The sequence below is a fragment of the Panthera leo genome, chromosome F3, assembly GCF_018350215.1.
Source record: "Panthera leo isolate Ple1 chromosome F3, P.leo_Ple1_pat1.1, whole genome shotgun sequence".
Taxonomy (NCBI): Eukaryota; Metazoa; Chordata; class Mammalia; order Carnivora; family Felidae; genus Panthera; species Panthera leo.
This window is the reverse complement of record NC_056696.1, coordinates 37791200-37818995: the sequence shown is the minus strand read 5'-3', so window position 1 is coordinate 37818995 and position 27796 is coordinate 37791200. Positions and strand designations below refer to the sequence as shown.

The 27796-nt window shown below is 35.7% G+C and overlaps 1 protein-coding gene across 5 annotated transcripts in view; it reads right to left on the bottom strand.

The window, feature by feature from the left end:
* The window catches only part of PTPRC (protein tyrosine phosphatase receptor type C), a 120232-nt gene extending 102804 nt beyond the window's left edge, over window positions 1-17428 (bottom strand). For all 5 annotated transcript variants that reach the window (XM_042925184.1, XM_042925185.1, XM_042925186.1 and 2 more), the window contains exons 1-2: window positions 17322-17428; window positions 17125-17240 (exon numbers count right to left, since the gene is read on the bottom strand). In XM_042925184.1, the coding sequence (XP_042781118.1) occupies window positions 17125-17197 (73 nt within the window). In that variant the 5' untranslated portion in view covers window positions 17198-17240; window positions 17322-17428. The remainder of the gene's footprint in view (window positions 1-17124; window positions 17241-17321) is intronic.
* Window positions 17429-27796: the final 10368 nt, after the last annotated feature.

Here is a 27796-nt window from a genome sequence, read left to right as displayed (position 1 = left end):
ACATTGAATAGTCTTAATATCATTTTGTTAAGTCTTCCTAAACCTTTCTAATATTTACTATTTCACTGATACTATAAATATCTTACTTGTGAATATTTCTGATCCTTTAAGTTTCCAAAAATTATATGATGTCCCCTTTGGTCACTATACCAAGTACACAACAAACTTCATGGAATAATGCTTAGCAAGTGCTTTCTAATGAAGCATCTAAGAGTTGACCATGTAGTCTGGAATAGCACAATGTTATTGCTGGATAAGTCCCAAAGAAACTATTTCAAGTAAATTAGTGGTTCTAAAGGAAGGTGGCAATTTTGCCTGCAAGGGACATTGATTGCCTGGAGACATTTTTGTGGATTGCCTTGACTGTTGGGCAGGGACGGGGGGGAGGTGAGCTACTGTATCTAGTTTGTAAAGGCTAGAGATGCTGAGACACATCCTTCAATACACAAGACAGCTCATTTATCCAAGCCAAAATATCAATCAAGTCGAGGCTGAGAAATTGAACTAAGCAATTCATTTCACTGAAAAGGGAACTGAGGCTTAAATAAGTTAGATAATTTAGCCAACACCACATATCAGAGTGTAAGTCTAGCGAAAAGGATTTAGTGCTAGACTTAGGATTCAAAGTTTGTCCCTGAATATCTACTCTGATATTCATTTCACTATAGCGGGCAAACCTGATAAATGGGAAAAACTTTATGATACATTAGAGGAAGGCTGGACCAAGTTCCTTCATTTTTGGTATAACATGGACAAGTCATTAAATGTTTTAGAGTTTCAGTTTTCCCATTTGTAAAATAGATGAGTTAAACCAGATGATTTCCAGTCTCCCTTTCTCTAAAATTGTATTGTTGTGTAAATAATGAGGGCTTATATTATTGCAATATCCAAATTTCCAAATTCCCTTCCTCTTTCTTTAAAATTTCTTCTCTAGGAATCTGAACTCAAATAAAGGCAGGAAATATTGCTGCCACTTCAATAGAATCCTGTGTCTTGAACAATACTTGACTCTCCGTAAGTAGTGAAGAACATGATAAAATTTAAACTCATTATCTAGGGGCGCCTGGTGACAAGGTCAGTAAAGTGTCCAGCTTCAGCTCAGGTCTGTGGGTTCGACTCCGGCGTTGGGCTCTGTGTTGACAGCTCAGAGCCTGGAGCCTGCTTTGGACTCTGTGTCTCCCTCTCTCTCTGCCCCTACCCCCAACCCCCTCAGACTCTCTCAAAAATAAATAGACGTTAAAAATTTTTTTTAGTGAACTCATTATCTAAAAATAAAAGGCATCTTCATTTTCTACTGTTTTAACGTGAAGACAAGTTCTTCTGGTCCTTTTATATCCTGTGCATGTATTAACTTATTTTGACTATATACCTAGAATACAAAGACCATAAAAATAAAAGAAAATCAGCCATGTGAATAGCAAAGTGTTGTTAATTAATTCATTGAATTGGTTTGACAGATACAACCCATTGATATATTTCCTGAGGTAAAAGTTCCCAAAGTATTTATGGATCTGTAAATTCATTCTTAGCAATTTAAATATCGTAGACAAGAAACATTGATCACTTTTTAAATTTTTCATTCTAATACTCATGTATTTAGAGCAAAAAAAAGACCAAAGTTGCTTGTCATATGTTACATTTTGCAGACTGAAGAGTTCAGTAGATCAATTGCTACGATTGTAAAATAGAACAATAGATAAAAAGAGAAAATGTATACTTGTCCTCTATCACTGAAAACAAAACTAGTATTTGTAATATGTGTGAATAAATTTTGGGCATGCCATATAGCCCCTCACTCCTAATTATTTCAAATCTCCTTTCATTATAACACAAGAGAGTGAAATTTTAGATGTCAGATTGCTTTGTTCTGCTAGCTAGTTTTTTTTTTCAATTGGAAGAAAATAAGGTATCATTTAATTTTTTTTTTCACAAAAAAGAATTTTAATCTTCCCCGTGCGCCATCATTATTGTTAACCTTTGGACATTTTAACAACATGTTTATGGATCTTAAATCAATGAACATTATGGAGGAAAACATCTGTGGTTCTAATACTTTAGACTGGCTCTTCATATCATTTTCATACAAATTTTAAAGTGATTTTAAAAACTAGCCATTGAAAATTTTCTAATTCATTGTTAAAACATTAAACATGAAAACTATGTCAATGTTACAGACAAACATGAAGGATGTGTATCTGTTAGAAACGATTATTAGAAAGGCCAATGGAAGGAAATGCTTCCTTACCCATCAAAGCCAGATGTTTAGCCCATAAAGTGGAGGCTTAGAGTGAAGGACAAGTTATGGTATCTGATATCCTTCAGAAGTGTCGCCTCAGGGAAAATTCATGGATGAGGAAAGCCAAAATAGATTTTAAAATGAAATATGCCTTACTTTTGTTTTACAGGAATTATAGAAATATATTTTCAATTAAATAAGGAGTAGACTAATGGATGAATTAAAATCAAAAGCACATGATTTTTTTCCAGAAACACCATTAGTTACATATTTTTATTTAAAATCTAAAGGTCATAGTTTAGTAAAAAAAAAAAAAAAATAGGTCTATGGTAAGCATTTTCTTTCATAAATTGACAAAACATATACCAGAGCAAAGAGTCTACAAAATCATGGCCTTGTGTGTGCACTGATTCTTTCTTCTCCTTCATCTATTAGCTCTTTAACAAATACAGCCATTTGTAGGATAGCTTACTTACAAACGAGGAATCCACATGGACAGTGGCTTGAACATTTCATATTCCTATACTTTGATTTAGAGATTCATACGCAAACCATTTCTTATTTTTTCAATCAAGGTTTCAACTTGTGTTCCAAGTCTTAAAGTGAGAAAGCAAGAGAAGCTAATTATAATAGTAATCACAGAACTTCTGCACTCCTTTATAGTTTTGCAAACACTTAATGCATGTAACATTTCATTTCATTCTACTTTATGCAGTGATTTCCCACTCATTTGCTAAAGCCACCCTATACTTAGAAACGTAAATATTAAAATTTAGTTTAAGAGAAGGTATTCTATTAAGGACAACAACAAAAAAGACATTTCGGACTCTGAGCATAATACATTCTTTTTTCTTTTGGAAAACTGACTAATTAAGATAGATGAGAAAAATATGTACAGTTAGATTGATGTTAACAGAAAATGTCTTTGGTTTTACAGTGCTCTCGAAAAATAAAATGTGGCAAAACTGGCACAAATTTTACATTTGACAACTAAAGATATTTTTATTATTTTTGTTTCCTTGTCTTTGAAGTACTCCTTATATTGTATCTGACTTGTTCCACTTCCAGAATTTTGAGGTTCCACTTGTCTTTGATCTCCCCCAAGCCATTCTCAACAGCTCTTTCATCATGCCTCTAGCTGCCCTCAACATAAAACCGACTTCTTTTCTTAGAACAGGGATAATCTTTTATTTCAAAGGCTTTGGTATTTTCTGTTGCAGATCACCCTGAAAATATCTTTAATCCTCCTCTGTTGGGAGCACCTCTCTTCCCTGAACCTGTAGATGGACTGGTGGGTTCCATTTGTTCTAAAGTCACCAGGGGAGACCACAGCTCTTCACACTGAAATGATACTGACTCCTTTTTTTGTTTTGTTTTGTTTTTAGATGGACAGTTATTTCCATCATTCAAACTTTTATCCTTGAAACAGTGGGCAAAACAAAAGTGGTATTTTCTTGCGTAAATGAGGTGACACATCTTAAAATGGATTACTTAAGTTTACTAGGCTTCCCCCCACCCCACTCACTACTTACATACAACTAAATTTTTCTGCTTTACAGTAAATTATGCTTTCTGACTCACTGATGATAGTGCCTACATGTGTGATTATGTTTTTTCCACACACTAAAATATTGTTTGCAAAACACTGATTCGTTTTTTCTCATTCCCTCCCTCTCCCCCATTTCTCTCTCTCTCTCTCTCTCTCTCTCTCTCTCTCTCTCATTCTTTCTCCATCACTCTCTCTCACACACACTATGAAGCAGATGTGCTTAACTACTGCTTTATATCCCTATGAAAATGAAGCAGGGCAGGAAGAGAAAGCTGCACAACTTTCTCCCGTGATGAGCCTTTTCAATATGATTTCATTTTTGAGATCATAGCAACATCCAACCCGCCCATTTTTCAACTTAAGCAAAATACTCTAATACAAGAGCAAATATCAATAGTATTTAGATTACTTATTCTTTTGGCTTAGCCACAATTCTGTTCCCCTCTATTCACACTCATGACCAAGGGTTTATCTGAACGTTTATTTAATACACTGACCAATTAGAAACAAAATGTAGAGATATAAGGCTGAATAGGACAGTGCTAGCATCTGTTAGAATGCCAGGCACAGGGAAGGAGCTGATTATTACTTCCCTCTCTTCACTCCTTTCTCAATTTTAGTATTTAAAGTTAGAATAAGAAAAATTAAAAATAGCGATTCCCTTTTAGGATATGATAATCAGTAAATGTTCTAAATATTGGGAAAGAAATTAACAAATTTACTGATGTTAAAGACTAGTATAAGCTAGACTCCATAATGATTTGTATACTTAAGTTAAATGAGATCACATTTATAAAATGTTGAGAACGGTGCCTGGCACATGGTAGCACTAGTTTCTTATTAAGGAACAATTTATCTTATTAACTACCTACACCTGTTAGTATACAAACAAGTTGCTATAAAGCTATATGTCTTTTAAGAAAAACTTCCAAGCCTGAAATTAAAATATTATATATATAATTGTATACATATATATATACATGTATATGTATATAATCTATCAACCTGCGTAAAAATATGCCATGCAAGAGATTCAACACAGCATTACCTTTTCAAGACACTTTCAGTTAAATTTCTAATTTATTATGAAGTCTCGATGTATTTTACATAGTTTTTATTTAAAAAGTTGTTTTAAGTCACAGCTTTCTTTTTTCTAATAGTTAAGCTCCCAAGGAAGATATATCTATCTATACACACACATACATATGAATATATACATGTATACATATACATATATATTTAATTCTTATGAATATTGTGACGAATTATTTTCATACTGTTGCGACAATATTGAAGTCAAATAAGGAAAATTGACAATAATTAGTATGTTCCCAATCACTGTTCAACCAACCTTTCAAGAGACATGATTTTGAACTTTTATGTGAAATTAACTGGATTCTCATTATATGCCAGCAAGCATGGTCAGCCCTTTACAACCATTAGCTCTGTTTCTCAACATCCAAGTCAAAATATTTTTGTTTTCCTTTTCCACTTTGGCTACCCCTTCTCACTTTCTTTTCCTAGGCCCTCCTACTAATTCCACCAAAATATGAAGTGTTCCAGAGCTCGGAATTAGGTCCTCTGTACTCCATCTAAACACTCTTCTTACACTATCACATTCGGTCTCTTCGCTTTAAATTCCATCTGTATACAGTGACCTTCAAAGGTATTACTCCAATCAAGAGCTGATGAACCCCATACTCTTAACTCCAGTTGAAATCTAGATACCTCTAATTGGATGTCTACTGAGAATTAAAGCATTAATATATATTAATATAGATAAGACAGAACCCTTGATTGCCTACCCCAGCTGGGGTGTTTTTCATCCTAATTGCTCATGAGAAAAAAATGAGTCGTTCTGTATAACTTTATGTTTTCTTCTACCCAGCAACTTCTCTTGATCCTATATACACCTGTCCTTTATTCCCCCTTCCACTGCCAACACTTGGTCCAGATACCATCCCCTTTCTCTTTTCCACCAATCCAAATGACTCCTAACTGGTCTTTAGGCTTTAACTCACTTCTAATCTATTCCCACAGCAGCAAGTGTAGTCCCTTTAATATCGAAATAAGATTAGCTCATTCTCTGCTTAAAACGTCCAAATAGCTTCTTCTGTTTACACTTAAGGTAAAAATCCAAAGTCTTTCTATTTGCAACAAGGTCCCCAAGGAGCTTCCCCTGTGTGTATCTCTCCAACTTCACCACGAACCACTCAGCCTTTATCCACCATAGTGCAAGCACCTGACCTCCTTTCCTTGTCTTGAACCCACCATTTTTTTTTTTTTTGCTTTTTCTGAAGGACCTTTGCACCTGCCAGTTCCTCTTTACATAAATCTTCACATTCTTGTCAGCCAACATTAGTAGCCTAATGACACTACTTCAAAGAGGCCTTCTTTAATCACTGTCTAAAAGGCCATTTTGCTCCCTGATCTGGCCTTCTGTACTATCATACCACACACACTGTTTTATTTCACACACTTATCAATATCTGAAATTTCCTCAATTATTTACTTGGTTTTTGTTACCTCTTTTACTAAGATGTAAGTTTCATGAAATTTGGTACCTTTTCTGTTTCATTTACCACTGTGTCAGCACTTAGAATAGTTCCTACCACATAGTCAGGGTTCTATTTAAAAAATGGCTACATCAGTGAGTAAGTTATCTCGCTTAATAGCTACTGCTATTATTATTATTATTATTATTATTATTATATAGATACAGAAACTGAGGATTTGAAAGGTAATTTCCCTAATGTTTCTAATTGGAAAGGTCAGGATGGAATACAGGCAACATTTCAAAAACTGATTTCTTATGCACACTGAATCCAACATTTCTAGCTGGATCTCTTTATTTTCATCAGCTTCCTGACACTTTTCTTTTGCTTGTCTGCCTCCCACATAGCATCACTCCTTCTCATACTCAATGCTCTGAACTAATATCTTCTGTTTATTTTTTTCTTAACCATTATATATCTTGAACATACTTAAAGTTTCAATAAGTAAACTCAGGAAAAAATAAAAACGTGGTCACTCAAAAATAGAAAGATTTAGGGCTTATTAGTAAAAATCTTAGTTTAAAAACTAAAACAGGGATTTGGAGACCTAAGTCTAGAATTCAAAGTAGAATACTTGACCTAAATTATTTGATTGACAGCCCACATTTATCATAGTAACCAACATTTTTTCTTTGTTTTCCCTGGAGTTTTAACCGGCTTGTCCATGGAGTAGAAAACTGTAAGGTAGCTCTACCCAATTCATTTCACATACCTCTTGGATAAGTATAAAAAGCTTATCTTGTGTCTACACTTCCTGGAATAAGATGAGAACCTTATGTGTTTTCCATGATCAAAGTGCTTAACAAAGGTCAAGTTACTTCCCTTGCACTTCAAAACCAAAAAAAAATCTAGATACTTTGGTAAATTATTCAATGGCTTTCACTTTATGTAATATCAAAAACAAATTAGGTTGGGGAAAAGCCATTCGTTCCATCATATCACTCACCTCCGGATAGACTCAGTGGTGTACCTTGTAAAGCTCCTTTTCGAGGTGATAGTACCACATTACTTTTGCATTACCAATGTAGTGTCGACATTCATAGTAAATACAAGTCCATTAAAGGTGCCTTTTCCTTTTTATAAAAGACAAAATCTTAGGTGATTGAGATCTTGTTAAACATATGGAGTTTGCTGGGTTCACAACGTTTCACCTTGGTAGCTAAATTAGCTGGATGGGGCTGAAACACATGTTTTACACACATGACCTCTGAGAAACTACCAAGCACCTTTCAGTCTTGGGGTGATTTGCCTGCCATCAAGTACTCATGTCTTCAGTTACCTGGTTATTAGGCTGACCACGAAGAAGGCTGAATAACCCAGGGGAAAAAGAACAGACCTAGAGTCAGACCAACCCAGGATGAAATATCAGCCCTTACTAGCTGATGACCTTGGAAAATTACAATGAAAGCTCACCAAAAAAACTTAAGGGTTTGTTTGTGTGGTGTGTATGTGTGTAGGTTTTAACATGTCTTTCCAAATGAAGCCCTTATTTTCAGTTCAAATCACAAAACAAACAAACCAAAGATAACTGGGACTTTTTGGCTAATTCCTCTTTGCATCTACCACCTTTATTTATTGAGTATCTGATAATAATCTACACAACTCAGGGGCGGCTTCAGAACTTCTATAACTGAAAGCCTACAAAAGCCCAGTTGGAACAGAGGCCTAGATGTTGTCTGGCAAGAACAAAGCTTTTTACTTAGTGTATTATATGTAGATTTAAAAATAATAATTTTTAATCTGTAATTTATGAAAGATTGAGAACACAAATAATTATCTCTTGTGATGTATATTGTTACTTTGAGGAGAAAGCTTATGGAGAAATTGGAAAATTTTAAACCCCAAGCAGCCACTGCCACAGTAAGATTATAGACTTCCCAAGAATAGGCATAGAATATGGCATTCCCAACTGAAGATACAGGGAAAGCACTCATAAAATATTTGTTCATGAAATGAATTAATGCACAAGTAAACAGATTTCACTAGACTAGAGAAATAAAATATTCAGAAAGTTTTCAGTGTTGATTATTGAGAATTCATGAGATTTTTATTTGCCTATTTATTCATCTCCATGTTTCTCAGCTTGCCTTGATTATCTTAGCTGCATAATGGGATATGCAGCTTTAGACATAGCACATAATCAAAACCGAGATAAAGAACAAGAGAGAAAGAAAAAGTGTAAGCAAGGGTTTTAAGTAACTTCTACTTCCTGAACATTTCATGTAGACACTTTATCATAAATAATTCACTAAAATAACAACAACAAAACGACAGACTTAAAATGGTTTTTATGAGTTGTTAAGCACTTTCTGCATATGGGGTTAGATTCCACTGGCAAACTATCCATTCACTTGACAAGTTCTGAGGACCTACAGGCACTCTCTGGTAAATAAGTAGAAACCCAATGATAATCTACGTGAGCTCACCAGCTGCTATGGGAGACAGCCAAATAAAGAAATCTCCAAGAGGATTATTCACAGATCATCGCAGCCAACGATGATCAGGAGCAGAGCAGGAGTGTGCACGAGGGCTGCCCAGAGGAAATGACCATTGAACTCAATCTTGAAGAGCAGTTATAATTTTCCCAGTTAAAAATATATGTATATGGAGGGAAGAAGAAACAGCATGGCCAACAGTTTGGACACAAGAAAACATATTTTTGGGAAAATGCAAGTTACAACAGGAGTATACAGTTGACCCCCGAACAGCACAGGTTTGAGCTACGCAGGTCCACTTGTATGTGGATTTTTCTGATAAATACAGAATAGTACTGTAGATGTTTTTCTCTTCTTTATGATTTTCTTAATAACATTTTTTTCTCCAGCTTATTCAAAAGAATACAGTATATAATACATATGACATACAACATATGCATTAATCAACTGTTTATGTTATCAGTAAGTCAACAGTAGGCTATAAGTAGTTAAGTTTTGAGGGAGTCAAAAGTTATACATAGATTTTTGGCTGTGTAAGGAAGGCATCAGTGACCCTAATCCCTATTGTTCAAGGGTCAACTGTAGAGTACATGTCACTAAGTAGTTACAGATAAAGTTGGAAAAATATGCAGGGATTCAATTAAAGCTGTGTACACCATGCTAATAGCCTTTATTTTTCCTAAATGTAGAGACAAAAGTAGAATGATTTGACACTGTATGGTGATCCCACCCACTGATGTACACTGGGGACATTAAACTTATCATCTTGATCCTTCTCGTTAATTTTTGCTGCACCAAGTAGTAAGAAGTTGGCACAAGGTGTATAAGCTACTAAGAATGCCATAGAGGAGCGCCTGGTGGCTCAGTCAGTTAAGCTCTGACTTCAGCTCAGGTCATGATCTCATGGTTCATGGGTCTGAGCCCCACATCAGGCTCTGTGCTGACAGCTCAGAGCCTAGAGCCTGCTTTGGATTCTGTCTCTCCCTCTCTTTCTGCCCCTCCCCTGCTTGCTCTCTCTCTCTCTCTCTCTCTCTCTCTCTCTCTCTCTCAAAAATAAACATTAAAAAGAATACTACACAAATGAACAAGATTTAAAATACAATTCTAAACTGTACAGCAGTCTTGTAAGTATTTCTAATGTTTCCACTGGCTACTTGAGGAGTAACCAAAACTCGTAAAATCTCAAAATGAATCTTGCTGAAAGAGCTCTCAATCACAAAATGATTATTACGATAGAAATAGCAGCACAATATAAATTTGAAAATGTCTAATACTTCCCAATGTAAAATTTGACAAAGGTTAAATAATTGCATTAAATCAATTACATTTTGTACAACATTGAAAGGGAAAAAGAAGGAAAGGAAAGGAAAGGAAAGGAAAGGAAAGGAAAGGAAAGGAAAGGAAAGGAAAGGAAGGAGAAAGAAAGAAAGAAAGAAAGAAAGAAAGAAAGAAAGAAAGAGAAAGAGAAAGAAAGAAAAAAGAAAAAAAGAAAGAAAAGCAATGGTATAAACTGAACACAAGTAATGTTGTTTCTGGCTAAAATGGAAGAATTAAGACTTTTTGGGAAATTTAGATCCGTCTTATTTGACAAAAAAATAATAATAATTACACTTAGAAATGTGATAACCATAAAGGAAAATTCCTAGAGGCATAAGTTTATAATCAGTACAATTGGATGTGACTAAAAATTGATTCATGAACTTAACAGTAACTGGAAAAATTGAATGAAAAATAACACTATTTAACACTAGTTCAGTAAAATTCTTTAATGAAAACATTGGTAATGATTTAACCAGACTCTTTAAAAAATACTCAGGGAATTAACTTGGCTTAATAAAGATTTTTTTTCTGTGAAATTTGTTTTCAAGGAAAACTCATAAGTGTAGGTATATTCTAATTAAATTCTTATTTTCTTCAACATCTTTAGGATCACATCATGGGTCAGTATGTTCTCTATCGAATAGAGAGCCACCAAAGAAAGGATGTACAAAGGTGAGTTTTGCCTTTTACAGGGATTATCCCAGTAGAGGTAGGTATGAGCACACTAGGGACTGAAGAGAGGCAAGATTGCAGGCTATTGTTACAATAAGAAATAATAATAATCTCTAGCAAAGAGTTGGATTTGCAAACTATTTAGGAGGTAGAATCCAGAGTAGCCTGAAAATCCCTAAAACAGGGGATGCAAAGTTAAAAGAACTGAAAGATCTCTAAGGGTTTATAGTTCTGCCACATAGCCTAAACTATATCTCCTCTGAGTCTCTCAAAGGAAGAGATGTGATTTGGAATCAGATGTCAATGATAAAGAACTGAGTGCTGTGATTTTATGGGATCACATGAATAAAACATACAACTTTGCAGGGTATCTCATAGTTTCAAAGCATTTTCACAAATATTATCATTTTTAATGCTTATAACATTTTATAGATGACAAAACTGCATATCAAAGATGGAAAGCCATTTGAATTGAGATCATAAAATTCGTAGAATTAGATTTCTAAAATGCTTCTCAATCCAGATGCCATCTCCAGCTCAGAATGGCACCTGCTTCATTTCCTATGATGCTTAGTATTTCTTTTATCAATAAGCAAATTACTGTTTGTTTGTTTGTTTGTTTGTTTCTTTAAGTGGAGATATTTAAAATACGGTGACCACACTTTATTGCCATGATATAGTACCTTTGCTTTCATCTCTTAACATCATTGTTATTTATATAGGATTCTCTGTTCTATTTTCATGCCTATAAGGACAATTTATTATTATTATTATTATTATTATTATTATTTACAATGCAGAGAGTTTCTTCTTGTATATCAATGCTCTTTTACATTCACCAGAGTAACTGTTCATTTACTAATACATATGAGTGTGATGCTGAATTGCCCTTAGCTCTTGATTTGTGCTCTGGTATTAACAGATTACCTTTTTGGAGGGCTAATGATATTCCTGTAGTTGTTCATATTTTGGTTGGAAGCAGTTTTTTCTAATATACAAACAGCGATCATTTTCATTTGAATATCATTGCATACAGTTATAATTTTATCACATAGTATATATTAGGAGAAATTGAAGTTTTGGAAAAATAACTTTTTCATTTCAGATATTTGTGTCTCATTTTTAGTAGGAAATAAATGTTTATTTTTTTGTTTTTATTTTTTTAGGAAATAAATGTTTAATCTTTAAACACTGTAGAGCTAAGTACCACAGAAGAATTTCAAGTTCGAGTTGGGTCTTCAGTAAAGAATCTAATAAAAGCATTGATAATCTTGTTCATTACCTTTTCAGAGGTGAATCAATTGAAGATACTATAAATGCACATAGAGAGTGCTTATATATTTCCCTAACATTGACTTTATATGTATTTATGCTACGGTTTTCATTCTTTATCTTTTCTTGTTTTGTTATTATTCCTGAACATTCAATACTCTCTTATAATAGTCATTCCACAGACTCTTGACAGATTGGGTTTGAAGTAGCACATTGACATATAAAAATGAGTGCGTATTAAAAACTTTAGGCAATAATTAGATATTTTCTCATCTAAATATTGGTTATAGCCATGTATACAATATATGTCTATATATTTCAGTATTATGCAGAAATAGATATCACATCATATGGCTAAATGAATCGCTTGCAATATTCCATTTTTTTCTTCATCCTGTTTTAGAGTATTACGTTTACATATATAAAAGTTATAGCACTGTCCTTTAGTAATCAGTAAATAGTATGTGGTTGGGTATCTAGTACCAACAAAGCTATTTAGAATAGACTGAAATTAAGTTTAAACTGAGATTTAGCTCCATTTCCATTCCAATTTTATCCTGTGTAAATACTCCCATAAATTTATAAGATGACTGAAAAAAGATCAAAGGTCTGTGGGGATAACAAATTCCTTCCTCTGCACCAAAGTGACTTACATTACATGATCTGAACAGAAAACCTTGTCTGTGTTCACACTGTGCTTTCACCAACGAAATTGACCAACCTGACCATAAATCTCGGCTTCGTGCCTATCCAAATTGAGATTTGTTATCACATTATTGAGGAAGAAATGATGCCCAGACTCTCTACAAATTTTCTGTGTGCACACAATGTGATGCCATCTTCCACCTGCCCTTGAAAATAGTCCCCCAGCCCTACCAGTGTCCATGCCTGAATTTGCAAGGACTGGATCTGATTCCATTTGTCTTGTCCCCATTAGATGCGTATGCCCCTGCCCCTGTCTCATTCCTTACTTTTCTTCCTATAGGCATCTGTATCTGAAAAACAAAACTAACCCTCCAAATGAAATGCCACTAGCCAAAAACGTCCAAAGAGTAGGCCAGGGAAAATTTGGGAATAACATTCTTGAACTACAGATTTTTAAGAAGTTAGGATGGTATTTCCAAATAAGAAGGAAAAGAAGGAAATAGCAAAATAATAATCATGAATTAAATTCTTAAGAAGGCAAGGCCTATAAAGATCCAGATTCAAAATCATTTTATTTAATCTTGACGACATTGTCTAACTCTATCTTTCCACTTTGTCGTTGGCTAATTTTTTCATCTCAAGCTTTGTCTCTTCTTCTGTCCTCTCTTTCTGAAATTCTTTGTACTCATCCTCTCTCACCTCCGTCATTATAATCTTCAGTTTTGTCAAAAAACGCCCATTGCTTTGTCAGTGTCTGGTAAATCAGTTACAGATGAGAGTTTCCGCTTTCACACAGGTTACAATAGAAGTAAATGCACTCATTGGTAGATAATAATACTAACACTACCACCAACAACAAATTGAATTAGTATGTGGAAAGTGTCACGGAAAGGTGGTAACAAGTGTCCAGTTTCAGTGGAGATACTTTGTGGTATGAGTGACGGAAGAGAAATAGAACTATCACGGAGCCTTAGAGGTCCAGAGGAAGTGTAGACGAGCCAAGCGGTGTTGCAACTGGCTACTGCAAGTTCTAGTTTAATGAATCATACAAGAAAAAAAGAAAAAACAATCCCTGCCCAGCTACAGGCCCAGCTCCTAGCTCAGTGGTGGACTCGGTTGTTCTGGCAAGGAGTTGAGCACGTATACCGAAGACAATGAGAAGATACCAGAAGGTGTTTTGTTTTGTTTTGTTTTGTTTTGTTTTGTTTTGTTTTGTTTTCCCCCTTTTCTTTTTAAGGTGTAGAACAAGGAAAGAAATGAATGAGACTGCAGGTAGATTAGGAAACTATAATAATATTCTAGGTAAAACATGATAAAGGCATAAATTAAGGCAATGTCGATGGAATTGAAGAAGGGGAAAATATTGTAGAGACTGTTAAAAACTAAAATTACAAGACTAGAGGAGGAATTAAATACTTAGGGCAATGAGTCTGGAGAGGAGGAATCAGGATCGTCAACACATAGCAGGTCTTTATAAGGAACTCTAATGATAGAAAATAAGAATAAAACTGACCAAAGGTTAAAGCCCATAGAACCCCAATATTTAAAAGCAGACAAATACGAAGAACCAGAAGATAGATAGGTAGATATATGTGTGTGTATATTATAAACTCACATATAAAAACTAGAATATATATGTGTGTGTATCTGGATATGTGTATTTATACGAAGAGTGTAGAAAAATCTATATTCCTACACTAGCTAATTGTCACTGGTTGACGTCTATGAAATAGCCCAGAATAGAGAAAAGACTTAGCTCAAGCTAACCACTCTGACCCTCTCTTTAGCTACAGAGAGCAAGAGAGAAAAAGGAAAGACAGATTCCTAAGTCCACCTTACCTTTTCCCTTACAAAATGCCTTTCAAGTTCTGGCAATGATAAGGATCACAGGCAGATTTTTTTAAAGAAAAATATCTATAAAAAGTTCATAAAAGATAAATTGTGGAATATTCAGAACTAACTGATTGCTAATCAAATGTCAATTCATACTTTGTATTGAAAACTTGTGTGATGTTCAAGGCATAGTACATGTTTGTAACATGAAATATTTCTTTAAATGTAGATGGAAAAATGAAGAATTATGACCAGGAAATGACTCTAAAGTGATATGACTCATAACTCACATAACATAACCCATGTACCCTAGCTGGTATGGTATAGAGTGATAGATTTCGCCTGCCATCGCACCTGGTTTAGAGTCAAAGAACATTCATCATTATCTGCATTCTCAAAACCATCATCGTCTCCTAGAATTATTTAGAAATGTTCAACAGAGTTTTGGTTTCCGGCTATCATGGCAAAGAGGCACAGAGCAAAGAGATTGCAAACTTTTGTGTAAAACTCACCCCAGCATGATTGCCATGGCAAAGTTTAACTTTGCCTTTCTGTATTTGTATTTTAGGGATTAAATGACATATCGGAATTGTGCATATATTTGTCCATTAATTGATGTCTGTCTACATTTGGCTCTACTTTTTTATTCCATTAGAGTACACAATATAAATGTGATGCCTAAAAGCCTAATATTTCCTATGATCCCTAAACTCAATTTTAACACAGTAAAATCAAAGATAATGATCAAACTTATTTGTTGCTAATAAAGAAAAATATGTAATTTAAAGCATTAATAACTTCCCAAATCCTACATTGAATCACAAAATGACTCTCAGAACTTTAAAGGATGATAAATGAGATATGCAGACGCAGATGATTATATCTACTTTTTCCAAAAAAAAGTATTGATTCCAGGAAGACTATCAATGCCTTTTAGAAAAATGTTTGCTCTCAATATTTACATAAACAATTGAAGTTAAGCTTGATCCTTCAAAATAAATCTATGTATATCTCTCCATTTATTTAAGTACAAATTGTTTAGCAAAATAGATTCAAAAGTTTCTAGATAATTTTACACTTTCTTATTTTGACCATAAGTTTGAAGATATTTCTCATGGTAAAAATCCTTAATTGACTGAGTTGAAATTTCATAGTGGTTTCCTCTGTGTCCTACAAAATATTTCAGTGTTTCTTTGTGCTCATTTAGAAATGCTTTGCTACCGTTCTTGAATGAGGATTTTTAATGAATATTCATTCTGATTTATGATAATCCACATATTATTACCACCCTGCTAAAATCATTATTCATTACAGTTTGCTTTTGATCATGATAGCTAACTTTACAGGGAAGTTCCCTTGATAGACATTTTCTGTACTAAAACAAAACGCTGTATCCATACAAAAAATTTTAGACCACCTTTGCAGTTAAAAACACAACAGTATCTTCCACTGCTTTCCACTCTCCCTGATTACACAAAATACCAACTGACCACGTAACCAGCTCAGGAGGTAGCTACCGCCCTGCCTTTTAGAAGAAGGAAGAATGGTGGAAAGTCGAAAACAGATTTCAATGAATTCCAGTAAGCGAGACTTTTAATTATTTTTCTTTTTTTTAAACTTCTTTGGATTTTCTGCAAAAATGCCACTTTCAATGTCCTTTCCATAGTGAAAAACAACTTTTAGATACTACATCATATGGAGTATATTTAACAAGATTCATTAGTTACATTTAACAATCAACTGAAATGCACTCATGATCCAAACTGAAACTATTCAAGAAATGTCCATTAAATGGATAGCATGTAGCCAAAGATCTCCAGCTTAAATGAGTACTTGAGATCCCCATTACATTTTCCTACAGAAGACAGCATTTGCATGATTCCTATGAGTTTAAGTATTTTTACTGCATCAAGGCTCTAATATTTACCCATCACCCAGGAAGGGCGGTGGCCCCGTAACAATTTCCAAGGCAAATAATCACTAAAACTACTGAGAAGAAACCAAAATCTTGATTTAAAATACATTCTGTGCTAAGAATATGCATAAAATGAAAATTTTATTAAATTCCCAAATGGATTATTTAAACTATCCTATAGATAAGTATTCAATAAAATATTTTAGTAGTAATCAAAATTTGAGGAAGCAGACTCCAGTTCAAAAAGAAAGAGTGGCTTACATGCTACCGAAGCCATATTATGACTCAAAAAAGGCATTTTCTGTTAAAAGGATGAAAATTCACTTATTTTGTCATTAAGATCTCCTCAGATTTTCATAAACTTATGTTTACGCGTTTGAGGGTTAAGTAACAGCATTGCTTTTGTAATATCCTTGAACTGAACACTTTGCAAACAAAGATACAGTCAGACAAGTTTCTTTTAAATTGTGATTTTTTTCCCCCAAACATTTATGCCTTTTTAAACAGAAACAATGTATTCTGTCACATAGCAAGCCAGGTCTCTCTGAGCTCCAATAGCCTTGACCATTTTCTCGTGAGCTTCCTCATTTCCAGTCACCAACACTTAACTTATTTTTATGTCTATTTCAAACCAATATCCCTCCACAAGGAAAAAAAAATAACTAAGGACATATTAATATACTTGTACTTACCTGTAACAAACACGCCTGTATCCAGAAAGGCAAAGCCAAATGCCAAAAGTTTAAGCCACAAATACATGGTCATATCTGGAAATCAGCTGTATTCCTATGAAACAGCATGCGTCCTTCTGAAAGGCAAAATAATAGTTATCTTTGCAAACGTTTTTCTTTGCGAAACAGAATAAAAAATAAAAGAAATGAGTGCATACTCTCTGCTGTTGTCTTATCAGACAGGGAGCAATTTCCTCCTCTGTTACCCCAAGAACAAACCACTTTGCTAGCTACACAAACTGCTAGGTAGTGATGTCAGATTCGGTTTTACTAACTTCTCCAAAAATACTGTAAAGGATCTTCTTTGCAGGAAGTCAAGAAAGTTGTTCAAAGTCAGTGCAAAAGCATCTTACTTCCTTAATTCAAGTAACTAATTACTTGAATAAGTTTCTAGGCCTTTTAAAAGATTTTTCTCCTTCAAGAAAGATGTTTTTTAAGTATCCAAATAGTACTCCCTTACAATATTCATTACAACTTAAAAAAATAACATCCCCACCCCAAAATAATCAATAATTCTCTTACCTAAGAAGGAATAAAATAGATTCAGGACGGGTATAACAAAATGGGGGTTGGCAAGATGACACAGTGAGTGATTGAATTAGTAGAAAATACCTGTATTTGACTCAAAATGACCAGATGAGTGACCTACCTGGGTTTTTTTTGTTTTTTGTGTTTTTTTTTGTTTTCTTTTGGTCTTTTTTTTTTTTTTTTTTTTTTGCAACCAGGGTCGTTTACCAGGCAGGCATTCAAACTTCACCAATAGGACAGTTTTAGAGGTCAAACCCATTTTCTATGCAAACGCACTCTCTCAGAAAGCTGAACAGGTTTGCCCCAAATCTTTCACAGAGCTCCTCGTGGTGCTAGGAATGGAATCAGAAGGTCACTTCCACAGCAGCAAATCCTGCTTCGAAAAAGGAATGCTGTCCCTGGCTTGAGAGATTCTTGGTGCTGTTGATGAGGGAATCAAGGGCAATGAAATTGAGAACTGGGGTTTTTTTTTTTGTTCGTTTTTTTTTTTAACAGAAGTGAACCTTTTCCCTCCCGCCCCCCTTCAGCAATACTTTCACAATTTTTTTGATTAAAAGACAGTCAATTAACATAGAGCATTTTCCCTGATACTGATGGTGTTTTTAGTAAGTCCATTGATTAGGAAAACGCATACTGGCAAAAAGCTGCTATGAATCCTGTGATACAATTAAACAAACTGGTATCATTATCACAATATCTGGTTCATCTACAAAGACTAGTGCACATGTACACAAGGATTATTATTGGAGCCACACAGGACACCTAAGGGACTTACAGACAAACAGAACTCTTGTGGTAACTTCAATCCTTGGTTAGAAAACACTATTGCAGGCTTCTTGTGTTTAAGTAAATAAAACTTTTTGTATTTACCAACTTACTTGTTTTACTCTTATGTTGACTGCTGGGAACTACAGAGCCAAATTTGCACACCTCCTCTTTGAGCAAATAAAAATAATCCCACATGTGAAATTCTGAGTAATAACATCTCATTATAATCTTATTTTTAAAAAAAAAACTCATTAAAATGAGATTTTTTGGTATGATTTTGCTTTTATTATTAAGTTCATAGCTAACTTTCGGGGGTGTTGCCCTGGCCAGGAATATGCGTAGCACTTTAACTGCATAATCTAATTTGTACAACACTTCAGACAGATAATGTTATTATTCCCCATTTGACCCATAAAGTTCAGAGAGGCTAGGTGATTTGCAGGTTCTCACAGCTAAGAAGTAGACAAAGTATGTTTTGAACCATCCCCAAATTTCATGTTCTTTTTCTTTCTTGTTTTACTACCCTTCCTTTTTCTCACTTCCTTCCCCAATCTTTTTAACTATGTATTTTTATCATTTTTAACCTCTAAAAAGTAGAACATTGATTTGATAAAAAAGATGTTGCCCTCTTTTTGCAAATGTCTTCCTAAATAAAATAGTTGTGACTGTGGGGACTACTCTTCGGTAGGTAAGCCTAATGAAAACTGTGTGCCAGGGGTCACAAACGTAAGTACTCAGCTACAGAGTCTATTTCTTCAAATACATTTGCAATGGAAAACTATCTGGGGGTTAGCTCTAAATATCTTTAAGCCAATACTTGTGTTCTGTTAGCTTGTTATTATGGCCGAATATTTGCCAAAACTAGAGGCCAGGAAGAAAGTGCATGACATTCAAGGGAGTTAAGTATAAGAAATATACTCTATAACAAGCTAAAGATAGGAGGGGTTTAGAAGCCTTAAAGAGGTATTTTTAAAAGGGCTTTGAAGATCATGGATTTGAAGAAATAGTAAGAACTTAGGAGATTCAGCTCCGTTTTAGACAAGTGGCCAGAGAGATTCTACCCAAGATATACTGAAATTAATTAACACTACATGAATGGAATTGTATGTGCTTGTTTTAATGTGTTAAAGTTGAGTTTAGTATCTACAGGAAGTATGACTTGGGGTAGCCAAATTTATATTGTATGCTACAAAGTTATAAAGAAATAGAGCCTAGGGGCACCCAGGTGGCTCAGTAGGTTGAGCTTCCGACATCAGCTCAGGTCATGATCTCGCAGTTGACGAGTTCGAGCCCCACATCAGGCTCTGTGCTGACAGCTCAGAGCCTGGAGCCTGCTTCAGATCTGTGTCTCCCTCTCTCTCTGCCTCTCCCCCGCTCATGCTCTGTCTCTCTCTGTCTCAAAAATAAAGATAAACATGAAAAAAATTTTTTTTAAAGAAATAGAGCCTAATGTAGACAGATACCAAAAAATAAATATGTGCTCAATTCAGATGTTTTCAGAATGGAGCAAAGGTGAGCCAGAAGGTTGATATCCTTGAGACACAAACTGTCAGGATGGAGACAAGAAGGAAGACCCTAACAGTTTGCTGGGGGGAAAGATCATAGTTCCCCTGTGACAGTGGACGGTACTAAACTGGATGACCTAGTCAAGAGTTTGGTTAGTAGCTGGCCTTTCCACAGGTCATCTGAAGAAATCCCTGCTTTATCATATATGGGCTTAGCCTCCAGGCCCTAGGCAGGCAGCACCAAACTCTCATAGAAATAGGACTATTTGTGGCAAACTGATGTGATCCACTGTCTTGATTCTGAGAGAGAAAGTAGGTAGGCTGCTGATAAATTTACACACACACACACACATACACACACACACACACACACACATATAGATATATGGAAGCAACATCAGAACATATATGTAATAAAGAGGGGCACTTGGGTGGCTCAGTCAGTTAAGCATCTAACTCTTGGTTTTGGCTCAGGTCATGATCTCACGGTCTCATGAGTTCAAGCCCTGTGTCGGGCTCTGTGCCAGCAGCACAAAGCTTGTTTGGGATTCTCTGCCTCCTTCCCTCTCTCTCCTTGCGCTGTCTCTGTCTCTGTCTCTTTCAAAATAAATGAATAAAGTTAAAAAAATGTATATGTTGTAAAGAGTATGGTACTTTCTGAGTGGTTGAAATAGGATGTATCCAGAACAATCTCAAAGTTTGATCAGTTAAATTTCAAAATAATCACAGCTGATTCATTTGTAACAGATTTTTAAAGCTGTCGTATTAAATAAGTAAATAATATCTTATTTAAATTAATCATCACTTTCCAGATATTTTATCATATAATAATGTTATGTAAGGATAGAAACAGATTACATGAGATTGAGTCCAGAAGCAGACATTATCCATTCATGCATTCAACAAATACATAGTTATTTCCTAACCTATAAGACAGTTATTTTTTGTAATGTGAAGAAAGAATGGTGAACAAGAACAGACACGTTCCCTGCCCTGATGGAATCTACACTCCAGTGAAAGGGACAATAATTAATTAAATAATCACTGTGACAACTTTAGCACACAGGAAGTACTTGATGTTATGATTTAAGGATATAACAGCGTATTTGGTCTAGTAGTGAGGTGAGGTTTGCCTGAAAGAAAAATCAATGAAGGTATACCTGAAAAAATAATGGAAGTTAAGTGGGCGTATGGAGAAAAAAAAAGAGCATTCTGGGCAGAAAGAATCATGTATTTAAAGGATAGTGTGTTCAAGAAACAGAAAAAGGCGTGTGTGGCTGGCATAAACAGAAGCTGAAGCCTGGAATGTTGCAATATGTTAAAGTATCAAATCCACACATTGCACACCTTAAATTTACACAATGTTGTGTAACAATTACGTCTCAATTTAAATAAAAAGAAGTAGACATGAAAAAGAAAGAAAACAACAACGACGACGACGACAACAACAAAACATGAATTGTCAGAGAGAGATGATACCAAACTCTGCTAGGCTTTGTGGTTCTAAGAGATTTAACTTTATCTTAAGAGATATGGAGAGCTATTGAAACTTTTTAAGCATTATTCTTGAATCTTCTTGCCAATGATATCCAATTTGCCAGATCTTATACCATCACTCATTTCTCATCTAATGCGATTTTTCATCAGCATTAAATATGGTTAGCCTCTCCTCCAATCCTTATATTTTGCCAGTTTCAAAACACCATTACCCACTGTTCTTTCTTGACCTTCATTGTCTTATCCTCAGCAGCTGCCATGTTGAGTTCTATTCCTCTATCTGATTTCTAAGTATTGTGATACATTAAAGTTCAGCCCTGGGTCCACTTCTCTCTTTCCGAGTGAACTCTTTCATGCTGATGACTTACAAAACACATACCTCCAGTCAGATCTACAGTTCAGATCTTGGGATTCACATTTGGTAGTGCATTCTTGACAGGTACATTAGATTACCTCACAACCAACTCAGTGGAATGTGAAAGTTTTCTTTAAACCTGCCCTAACTCTCAATCCGTATCTGCAAATGCACCAACAAACATCATATAACTTACGATGGAAGCCTTAGTGTTATTTTTTATTTCTCCTGTTCTGTCATAACTGCATTCAATTTATTACCAAGCCCCTTTTATTCTGTCTCCGCCACCTTTTTTAAAAATTTATTTATATATTTTGAGGGGGCAGGGGGTAGGGGCAGAGAGAGACAGAGAGGGAGAGACAGAATCCCAAGCAGGCTCCATGCTCGATGAGGGGCTCGAAATCATGAACGTGAAGTCATGACTTGAGCTGCAATCAAGAGTCAGACACTTAACCCACTGAGCCACCCAGGCACCCCTCTATCCCCACCATCTTAACTGTGCTGCATTTCCAATCACTTAAGACCAAGCCATCATCACTGCTCACACAGCGTTTTAACTGATCTTCAAGCTTCTATCTTATTTTCCTTCAGTATGTACTCCATGGAGCAACAGATCTGAACTTTTCTAAGTACAAATAAAGTTGTGAGAGATCCTTAAAACCTCAGTGGTTTTTTCCACTTTGCACATTGAATAAAATCCAACTTTGGCTCACATTTCTCAACTCGTTTAATGCCACTTTCCACCTTGTTCACTATATATGCCAGCCACCCTGGTCTTTTTGTTCTTGGAAATGCCAAATTCTTTGCCGTTTCAGGGCCCGTGCCCTTCATTCTGCCAAGAATGCCCTTCCCCCTCCACTCCCACCATGCACTCTTCACGTAGCTTTCTTTAAGGAACAGCTTAAATGTCCCTTTCTCAGTCAAGTTTCCTTGACCATCCATTGTCAAAGAAGCCCTTCTATGTTTTCTGTTTCAAAATCATGTTTTTTTCCCTCCAAATCTAGGGATATGTTTATTTATTCATAACCACCTTCCCCCTAGAACATTAACTTATGTTCTAGATGGTAAACCATGAGGTCTAAGCAATGCTTAGTACAGTGGTTGCCATAAATGATATTTGTTGAATGAATGAATGGAAAGACATACATATGAAACCATGGTGTGGCCAACATATTGGGAGTTGGCAAGAGTAGAGCCAGCAATAAGCTTGGGAAGATTTGCTATAGTACGGACAAAGGGTGATAGCAGTAGAAATGTTTACCAGTTAAATAAGTGACCAAATTAGTTAACAGCAGCAGTTATAAAATTTGATACATACTGTTATCAATTAACAAAATGTTCTAAGAACACAAAGGAGGGAATACTTTTACATCTTTATGATATATACATATCATATATATATAAATGTATATGTTCTTATATATATATAAGTTCTTGCAAGTATTGAATCTCTCTTATATGGAGCTAACCATACTACCTCAGTGTTATTTTGAGAATGAAATTAATTAATGTGGCAAATATCCAATTAATAATGTGAGCACACTGAGTTAGAATTAAAAACATATATAATAGAATATACATTGTATTACTCCTTCCAGCCCCAACCAAAAAAAAAGGAGTAACGAAGGGACAGAAAGGAGCTCCCCTCGAACCCTACTGTACCATTTCCCTTCTGCAAATCACATGGGCAAAGCCCTGTGAAGTGAACATGAAGTTAAGAAGTGAAGAAGTTAAGCTGAACATGAGGTGGAAAGGTTTGATTTGCTGGAGCAAACTTTTGTTTTTTGCACTCAAAAAATAACTACGAAGTTATGACACCTGCCCTATATATTGTTAAGACATGGAAAAAGGAAATTCTCTATTCAGTTTTCTTTAATGGACTTAAAGGCACTGTCAATTGCAAGATGCATCCTGATTTCAGCGATGTTAAAATATGTTTTATAAGATATGTATCTTCAAATCAATGAGACGTAGCACTATAGCTGACCAGTGGCAAGGAAAACATACAATTATTATATGTTTATATCTCAGTGAGTTCAGACTGTTTAATAAACTGATAATATATACAACGAACTATAGGCAATGAATTCTGATACCAGTTTCCAAATCTGCCTCACTAAGAAAGTCTTGTAGCTTTTAACAAACTAAGAGACTATTCCATTCTGGCCTTATCTTCCACGGATTCCATGTCATTCTTGTTCCAAAAGCTCTAAGCTGAGGTGTGTATGTTTCACTTCAGGCCCCACATTACTGATAACAAACCATGTTTAACATTTGTTGATTCCTTTGAAGGCTACAGGAAGCTGAATTCTCTCTTTGGATTTCTTTCGACACTGCCTCCTGGCAACGAATGACTTTCTGGACTGTGATAGTTGCATAGCTAGATGCATGTACAGGATATGTAGCAAATACAGCACTGTAGATGTATTAGCTTCCAAATTTATGTTAAACTATAACATTGGAAAATACAATGGCATATGATAGAAGTCATGACTCCATTTATAATCTATTGTGTATGCTTTAACTATAACATGTTCACTCTAAATCATTTATTGCATGCTTGTTTAATTAGTTAACTTAGTTTCACAACTGCACCCACATAGTATTATTACTTCTTCAACAAGATAGAAAATAAAAAACAAAATATGATGCACGCTTTGCTATAATCTCAACTGTCACGGAGGCCTCCCCCACACCCTGTCTACCCAGATGCTTGGATGTGTGTGCACCTGCGTGCAGTTTTCTGTCACTTGAACAACTCTCAAATTTTTCACCAATTTAGTGTGGAAGCAGTGATTGGTGGTTGCTGCTTTCTTGGTAGCTCTGATTATTTCAAAGTAATGTTAAATGGTTGTCTGTGTTTTACATATTTTTTTCATAAAACATTTCTAAAGGCCCATCTTTGAATCACACAGTGGTCTGGACAGCACAGTGAAATAGCAGCATAACATCAAAAAATAACCAGTGGGCAATGCTGTAAACTAAATAAAGTTGCAAAGTATGCAGTTTTAAGTTAAAATTTTTGAATCCAGCTTGCACGTAGTCCAAAAGGACAATGGAAAAAAAAAAACTTTTTACAAAAAAGCTAACAGCAGATCTCAAAATTTCAAAGAACATAGGTGTGCAGATGTTCCCAGATTGTAATACAGAATCACAAAGTAAAGAGTGTTAGATGAGCTATGGATTGGACTCTGGTAAATTAAATAAAACTAAATTAAATAAAACAAGGGCCAAACACAGGAGAGTATGTATAAATTTGATGTCATGTGTTCTTAGAACTTCAATCTGTTGCAATTCTTAACAGTCAAGTTCTTGGCATCTTAAAGCCACTGCGCATTGTGTTGGTCAATCACTGCAACACATCGAAAAGACTCATTCTCTACTCTGACTTGTCCCGAGTCTTTAACACATAAGCCCTGGTTGTGCTGGTTTCAGTGAGAGGCAATCTTGAGTTTCTCTTTAGGTTGACAACATGGAATACAGCACGCTATTTCGGGGTGAAAAGTCCTGTATTATTAAAAATCAATTTGGAAAACATAAATTTCTCATTGTGTTTGCTTACGTAAGGCCCACTTGGGGGCCTGGTCATCTGGCCCCTCTCCCAAAAGCCCCTGTGTGCAGAATTATAGTCCTTTTATGCTTGCTGCCACACCAAGATCAAGTGCTTCATGACAAATACCGTGTGGGTTACATTGTCCATGAGGAACAAGGCCAATGCCATGGACGTCTAAGTTCTACATATTCTTTTACAAACCAATGAATGGAGAGTTGCAATTGCTGCAAAACCCTGCCTAACTAAGCATCATAGCTGCTGCTTCTGAGAATAAAAAGGTGAGAAAACCTGCTGCCTGGGCCACTGAGTTGGGCAAAAGTACTTCTTAGGGTGGTTTCTGAGAAGTTGAACTCCTTTGGAGAGTGAGAAGAGACGTGTGGTGTATAACTTTGTGAGTCACGTGTGTAGGAGACCCACACTCAGCTTTCCCTATGGTCTAGTCTTCTGTGCTTTTTATCTCCTACTCTGACTTTTGTATGTTTTACTCTGTCCACTGTACTTAAAACAAGAGTGTCCCAAGATGTCATGAGAGCATCCAGGAAAATAATTAGAACTCTAGCAGTGTAGCTAGGATTCAAGGGAACTTACAGGCTTAGAAAATGGACCCAGTGGACGCACTGGGGCAGGGATTCATTTAGTAATCGTTGTCCCCCAAATATGACTTTATTCTAGTGTTGTCTACCTCAATCTGCGTCACCACCAGCGATCCCATTGTGAAAATAGAAACCTCGGGACTACTCTCAAAACTTAGTTCCTCCAATCCATCACCAGCTTTTCTCCATATTTCTTTCTAACTGTATCACAAATCGAGCAGCTTCTCTCCCTCTACACCACCACCACCACCTTAGTCCAAATTATTAATATCGCTTGAATAAATAGCTAAAATGGCCTTCTAACACTTTGGCCTATATCTGCCCCCAAATGATTTCTCACTCGCCAATCCATTTTCCACCCTTTACTCAGAGAGGTCTCAGTCGGTTGACCTCAGCTCAGCTCATAATCTCACAGTTCAGGAGATTGAGCCCTGCGTCAGGCTCTGTGCTGACTGCGTGGAATCTGCTTGAGATTCTCTCTCTCCCTCTCTCTGCCCCTCCCCCACCCCTCAAAATAAATAAAACTTTTTAAAAAATTAAAAATAAATTTAAAAAATAATAAAACTCTCCTATGTAGCAATATTCTTCCAACCCTATAGATAGGATCTATCATCCTTGTCCATAAGAAGTCTTTCTTTACTTCTGCGATTAGACTAGATAACCTCCCATTCTTCTCCTAGTATTTTTTTCTCATCTTCTTCATGGGACTTGCCATATTGTTTAGGTGATTATTTCGTTTCTGTCTTTCTGTTCCACCAAAGCATTTGTTTCATGAGGACTGCTATTCTAGCCCATGGGCAGAGGTGGACTATAATTAATTATTAAATGCATAAATAACTACAGCATCCTTCTTAATGTATTTGGGAAGTCCAAGGTTTACAGAACCACTTTTTGCAACCCTGCCATAGTCCTTCCCTTTCTGGTATAAAATTGACAGAGGTTTAGACCTAGATTGAGTTACAGAAAATGAAGAAGTGGGATGATTTTTGGACACCTGAATTAAGGTTACAAAATTATGTCTTATGTCTGCTATACTTGCTTAGTTGGGTGCCTTTATTCCTCCCGTTTACAAAGACAAATCCATTTTCTGTGCTGTATACAAAAGGAAACAGAATGAACATATCTTCCGAAGATTTAGCTCTGTTTTAATGTAAGTCTCTTTCACTCTAATGAGCTCTCTGTTCATCAGGGCTAATGCTACCTGCTGGAATAAATAGCCCCTCATGTCTATAGAGGCTCCAATACAGAAGGAGCTTATTTCTCAGTTGCAAAACAGACCAAGCTGCCATTCTGAGGTTGTCCGTTGACCTTCTCCACACAGTGATTCAGGGACCAGATCCTTTCCACTTGGAGACTTCAAGGTTCCCTGGCCTTGCTATTGTGTGTGTTTAGTGGCAGGAGGGGAAAGAAAGCCTCGATAAATTACATACAATTCTTAAAAACCTTGGCCTGGAAGTGACACACAATACTTTGACACCCACGCTGTGGACAATAACTTGTCATATTGTCAGATCCAGATACAAGGGAAGGGGAGTAATGGGAAAATATAGTCTCCGGTTGGGCATCTACTAGCCAGCATACTATGGAAGGGGGGAATAAATATAAGTTTCAGGGGATGGCTAGACATTTCTCCCAAAAATACCCTGACTTTGGATAAGACAAAAATTTCCAAGGAAACTTAGTAGAAACGAGAGAGTGCCAAAACATTCTACTATGTGTAGAGACAATGCATATAAAGTGCATATAAAAATAAGTGAAAATTATCCATGCCTCCTAGGAGTTCAGGCCAGGGAGAAAAATGACAAATGCACAAATATAATATGATATGATATGA